This window comes from Camelus ferus, chromosome 9, assembly GCF_009834535.1.
Source record: "Camelus ferus isolate YT-003-E chromosome 9, BCGSAC_Cfer_1.0, whole genome shotgun sequence".
Lineage (NCBI taxonomy): Eukaryota > Metazoa > Chordata > Mammalia > Artiodactyla > Camelidae > Camelus > Camelus ferus.
The window spans coordinates 48,753,663-48,759,709 of record NC_045704.1 but is presented as its reverse complement, the minus strand read 5'-3'; the positions used below and the strand labels follow the sequence as shown (position 1 = coordinate 48,759,709).

The following is a 6,047-nucleotide window of genomic DNA, read 5'->3' as shown; positions in this document are numbered from 1 at the left end:
CTCCTTCTCTCCCATTCCAAGGGCCCACAAGAGCCACTTGGGAGCTCATTAGGCCAATCCAGGGCTTCCCAAAGTCAGGCGGACTCTGGCCGATAGGTTTGGTGAGCTAAAGCTCATTTAGCCAAATCAAGGGGTAGGCTCAATGCCCACCATACCCCCAACTCCCTGTACTGATCTGGGCCTTTCCTTCCATCCCCACTGATCTGGAATGTTCTGCAGTGTGCAAGGCCCATTCATTCAGAAACTCTAGAGGTGCACTGAGTTCATCTGTCCAGTGGGTACGTCTCATCCCCTCAGGGGAGTCAGGATGTAAAAGTCAGATTAGGTGCTCGGGAAGGCAGGAGTCAGGGGGCCAAGCCAGTGCTTGGCACTCTCCAGGAAGAAGAGGTGGGTCTTAGGGATGAGAGCTGGGCCCCAGGCCCACACCTCTGTCTGGTGAATGAATGCAGTGAGTGACCAGCCTCTCCTGGCACAGCCAGTACTCCTGGGGCCACCATGAGAACAAGTCTCTGGGGGCAGGTGGCAAGGTCCTGGGACAGCTGCAGTGCTAGGCAAGAGATGGATACTGGTGGGAAGGAGCAGGCCAGGCATGGGTTGAGGGTTTTCTGTCCTTTCTTTATTGGGGCAGGGGGTGCATCATTCATACGGACTTCTGTGCTGGTCCCTATGTGCACACAGGTGTGTATACACATATGTACACACACGAATGCATGAGGCCAGAGCTCTAGTGGGCTCGGGAGGTCAAGCTCTTTTACAAGAGAGCATTAGAAAGAACGTGATTCCAGAAGATGGGAGCTTCTGCAGCTGCAGTCCCACACTGGTGAGAAGCCAGCTCTATGAATGCCAGAGTGCAGGCGACTATCTGGGGGCCTGGGGCCTGTGAGAGGAGTGTGGGTGGACAGAGCCTCTGCCCCTCTACCCTGCCCTGGGCTGGTGGCCTGGCCCAGCCCTGCCCCTGAGGCAGGTCTCCGGGCTCTGTGGGGAGGGGTCCAGAAGACCCTAAGTGCTCCATGGGACCCTCCATGGGCCCTTCTCCATGGCAGTCCTGTCAGAGGACAACCCTCCGGTCCAGGTGATCCCCACGCCCACTCCGCTGATGCCTCACTTCCAGGTGCTTCTTCTGGACCCTCTCGAAGTGCTGCAGCAGCTCTGCGTAGTCGATGCTTGGGGAGTCTGCTTTCTGCAACTTGGGGGCTGCCTTCAGACCGTCTCTGGGGAAAGGGAGCAGAGGGGCTCAGTGTCAGTGTCTCAGCACAGGGGGATGCTGGGGGGCAGGCAGCACCAGCCACAGGAGGGCAGTGGGGTCAGGGCAGGTCCACTGGCTGATGGAGCCCAACCTCCATCTCAGGTCAGGCAACCCTTCCCCAACAGTCAGCCCCAAAGAGTGGGGAGCCCTTTGAGCACCCTGTCCCCCACAGTTGGTGGGACTAGTCAACACTGCTGCTTGGATATGCCCTCAGCTTGTGGGTTGCCGATGGCGCTCAGAGCAGGCATCACATCAGGAAGCATTTCCTGTTTATGAGTGGCTCCCTTTGGGGTGAATGCCAGGGCTAGCAGCCAGCCAGGAAGCCAGCTGGGGCCTGGAACAGGGTCCAGAGAGAAGAGGGAGGAGGCAGCCTGGCTTCTTCTCTGGGGTAGGGCTAGGGCCAGGGACCACAGGGATGGCTGAAGAGTTTCTACTGGGACCTCAACTTCGCAGAACGTCTGTTTTTGAGTGTTGGGGCCCAGAGGCCTGCAGTTACTCTCTGTCCCTGGGGAAGGAGAGCTGGTCTTACCACTGTGCAGCTGATGGGTCCCAGAACTCCTCTTGTTACCACCCTCCCCAGCTGCTCCATATAGCAGCACAGGTTGTGCACTGCACCACTACAATGTGCCCGATGCTCCCTATAGTTGGGCAACACAGTAGCCCTGCTGTCCCCTTCAAGCCCAGTGTTTAGCTTGTACCCGGGGACTAGATCCCCTTGGGCCCCTGTCTCATTCCTAATCATCACCCCTGCATAGACTCTCATGAAAGACTCTTCTCCACCCTCATTTTGGCCTCACTGGTTTGGGGAAGCACATCTATGTGGGCTGGGAGAGATCTGCTTCCAGCCTCCAAGGCCTGGTGGCCCTGATAAGGCTGTGGGGCTGTTTAGCTAAGCAGAGAATCTTTGGGCCCTTTGAGTTCATAAGGAGATTCCAGTAGGGTGAGGGGCCAGGCAGCAGCTGAGCACAGGAGCTTGATAGACCTGGGTCCGACTGCAACACGACCACTTCCTAGCCACTAGACCTTGGGCGTGTAACTCCGTATCCTCATCTTTAGGGGATGCTGCCACAGAAGTCACTCCATAGAGTGGTTGAGGATTCCTCCAGACTTGACATGTAACAACTTAGCCTGATGCCCAGCCCCAGCCTAGGTACACAGTGGGTGGCCACTGTGGCTACAAATACGTCCTCTGAGGTGAGACCAGCCGGGGCCCAGCAGCTCAGTCCATTTAAGGGAATCGTGATGGTGCTTCCCCCAAATGGGACCCTCACCAATGAGCCCAGCTCCTGGGACGGCACAGCCAACCACTGGTCAAATCTTAAAAGGCATCTCTGACAGGCCACCAGGCTGCTGGGGCAGGACCAGGGGCAGTGGGAACTCTTCTCACAGTTGGGAGCCCAGAGGTGCGCCCTACTCAGCCTGTTCCCTTCCTGTTGAGATGCATCACCTGTTCCCTTCCTGTTGAAGATGCACCACCTGAAAACACCTCGGATGGGGGCTGTGGCTGCTTCCTTCCTGGGCCTCAGGCCCTGCCTCCGGAGGTGAGATTCAAGTAACGTTAGTTCCACGAAGATCAAAAGCAGCTGGGTGGGGCCTGCTCTAGGGGGCCAGACTGCGGGCAGCACTCTGGGGTCTGGCTGCTGCTTTCAACTCCCCTGGGAATGGGGGAGACACCTCCTTGTCACAGCAACCCTGTGGCCCAGGTGCCACTGCCCCAAGAGAGCAACCTGGGCTTCTGAGGAGGCTGAGGGGCACCCTGGACCTTGGAGCCCTAACTCCAGGGGGTGGCCTGATGCCACCCCAAACCACGTAGGCCAGGACGGGGGAGAGATGTGTAGGCCAGAGATGACACTAATGCTGGGCCCCATGGGTCTGTATGCTTCTCCCCCCGGCTCCCAGCATTAGATCTAGAGGAACTGAGATTAAGGGTTTCTGGGGAGATGCCAGCAATGGATGGCAAATGTGGGGTGACGTGCACAGACATGGCCAGAGGAAGGTGGTGGTGGGGAGGACTGGGCCGCATTTTGCTTTCTGGGCCCTCATGGAGGCAAGAAGTCCTGTCCCCAAGGACTCAGCCTCCCTGTGGGCAGACCCTTCCCAGCCTGAGGTCTTGGGCACAGAGAAGGGTGTGTCCATGGGGTGTGGGGACTCCTCTGAGCATGAAGGCTGGGGCTGTCTCCCTGCCAGTCATGTGGACACGGCTGCTGCTCAGGCCTTCATTTTCTCTGTATGTTTACAACAACCCTCAGGCAGTGAGTGACTGGGGGACACTCAGCCAGCAGCACAGAGTTGGGATTCCAGAACTCAAAGCCAGCTTTCTCTCCTGCCACTCCACCCACACACCTGTCACCAGGCTAATGCTGGTGAGTGTCACCAGCTTCTCCTTCAGGGGCTCCCTCCTGCCTCACTGAGAAGATGGTCCCTGGGGAGTGGCCTGGAAGCCTGAGTGCACAGGAGGGATGGACAATGGCAGATTCCTCCAGCTGTTCCTGGCATGCAGGCCTGTTGGGCAACCCGACGCTGTCTTCCAGCTGCCTGCCCCTCCCTGGGCTGAGACTGTCCTCAGCCCCCTCTCCAGGGTGGGAGCTGTCCCTCTGCACCCAACCCTGCAATCTGACCCTGCCCCCAGCTGTTCCTGAGGCCCCCTCCTCATCCACCACTCCCTGCCTTTTTCTATGACAGCTCTTCATAGGCCTTTGCAAAGGAAGGCTGGGAACCCAAGTCTTGAAGTCTGGGTAGAACCTCAAGGATCCATTTAGTCCAAATGTTCACTTACTGATGAAGAAACCAAGAGACCAGAGAGGGCAGGGGGCTTGTCTGAGGTCACACAGTAAATCCTCAGTAGAACCTGGACCAGATCCTAGTCCAGGCCTGTGAACCATACAGTGTCCCACAGACTCCTCTACCCAGCGGCCTCAGCTCTTTGGCCCAAGACTTCCTAACTCTGACCAGGGGAGAGTCGGAGGAATGATTCGTTTTCTCCAGCTTCCCTCTGCAGACTTGCTCTACCCTGGCTTGGGGTGCACATGGAGAGGGATCCGACTACTCTGAGCCTTCCTGCCTTTTCCAAGGGATGCTCCCTAGAGGAGGAGATGCAGCAGCCAGAGGTCTGAGAAGGGACTGGCCCTCAGCAGTATAGGGTCTGTGGCCTGGCCCAGAGGTCACGGGGAAGCAGCCCTTCCTGCCTCCTTCTCCCCTTGAATCGCACTTTCCCTCCTAAGTGGCTGCCAGGGTGACCCTAACACCCCTTGGGCACTGGAAAGGCGGGGAGAGGCCAGGCCAGTGAAGCATGGTGTGGTGGCAGGGCCTCTCTGAGAATGAGGAGCCAGAGGGGCTCTGGCCAAGGAAATCCAAATGCAAACTGAACTCCATGCTTCTCCCTGCTCCCCTAGGACACTCTGCACTGAATACCATATTCTAAGGATGACGTGGTGGCACCACGAGCAGCTATCCCTGCCACCTCAGCACTGTTGTCTGGGGAAAGGGGGAGGAGGGCAGGAGCCACACCTGCAAGGGGCTCCAGCCACTCCAGCAGCCTGGGGCAGACAACCCATCTGGTACCCCACACCCAGTCCTTGGAGAGGCCAGGTCAGGGAGTGGTGGTGGTGGCCGAGGCCCTGTGGGATGGAGCTGCACAGGGGCTTGGGTCAGTGGCCCTGAGTGCTGGGCAGGCCCATCTCAAGGCTGCCTGCATCCATCCCAAGGGCAAAGGCCTGAGACTTTTCGTGGGAGCGAGGCTCCAGGCCTGCCAAGCGGCTCTAACAGCCTGGGAGGGAATTCTAGACACACAGGGCATCTGATGCAAGCTGGGTGCGCTCCATTCAGTGTAAATCTTCTCAGTGGCTCTGCTTGTTTCCATGGTGACCTGACAAGTGAAATTTTCCATCTCAGATGCCAAATGCCTGTGGATGAGGCAAAGCCTCTAAGGGTTACCAAATATAGACATGACCCAACAGGCTGTGGGGGCTGGGCCAGCAATGGGTTCAGGGTGGGAGCCTGGACACCCCTGAGGGGCTGCAGCCCTCCTGCCCAGTGTCTGCCATGCTGGGCCTCTCCATGTAGAGTGCCTGGGACCTGTGCTTCCCACAGGCAGGGCCCGAGCAGGGGAGCCACGGGTGCACCCCTGCCTCCCACCTGACTCAGAACAGGGTTGGGAAGGTCCCAGCAGTGCCGGGGTGGCTCAGTGGCTTGAGGTGAGCCTCCACTACAAGATAGAGGAGGGCTGTCTGGGGCCTGGGAGCTCTCTGGCCCATCTGTCACCTGGGACGCAGTCTCTGAGCTGGGGAATGAACTGCATTCCCTGGACTTTCTAGGGGCCTCTGTTTGGGTGACTCCAGCACACCCTTGATTTTTAGGATTAACTTAACCCTGATTGCTTGGAGAAGGTATTGCCACTACCTACCTCCTCGTAAACACTCCCAGAATCCCCCAGCCTGGTGCTCTGATGTGGAAACGAGAGGCCCAAGGGCAAGTGGCTGTGGGGCTGACAATGTCTGCAGTGACAGGAAGTGTGATGCTGAGGCGGGGGAGACCCTAGGCAGCCCCTTCAACACTCTGCACTCACCAGGCACTGCTGACCCTGACCTTGCTCAGTGGCAAAGCCCTGCCCCCCAGCCGGGCACTCACTCTGTCTGCAGCAGCTCGGGGTTGGGCACGCACTGGAGCCGGTGAGAGAGCAGCTGGAAGGCGCTGCTCTGGGGCAGCAGCATGAGCAGGCCGTACAAGGCCTTGATCAGGTACGGGTTGTTCTTCACGTCCAGCAGCTGCAGGCGCAGATCTGTGGGAGGGCAGAGGGCAGGGG

The 6,047-nt window shown here is 58.5% G+C and overlaps 1 protein-coding gene across 2 annotated transcripts in view; it reads right to left on the bottom strand.

Moving 5' to 3' along the window:
* Window positions 1-590: 590 nt before the first annotated feature.
* Window positions 591-6,047, bottom strand: part of VAC14 (VAC14 component of PIKFYVE complex) — a 94,184-nt gene continuing 88,727 nt past the window's right edge. Inside the window, exons 15-16 of one of the 2 annotated variants that reach the window (XM_032486704.1) lie at window positions 5,873-6,023; window positions 591-1,211 (exon numbers count right to left, since the gene is read on the bottom strand). In XM_032486704.1, the coding sequence (XP_032342595.1) occupies window positions 765-1,211; window positions 5,873-6,023 (598 nt within the window). In that variant the 3' untranslated portion in view covers window positions 591-764. The remainder of the gene's footprint in view (window positions 1,212-5,872; window positions 6,024-6,047) is intronic. The other variant, XM_032486703.1, reaches the window with a different exon arrangement.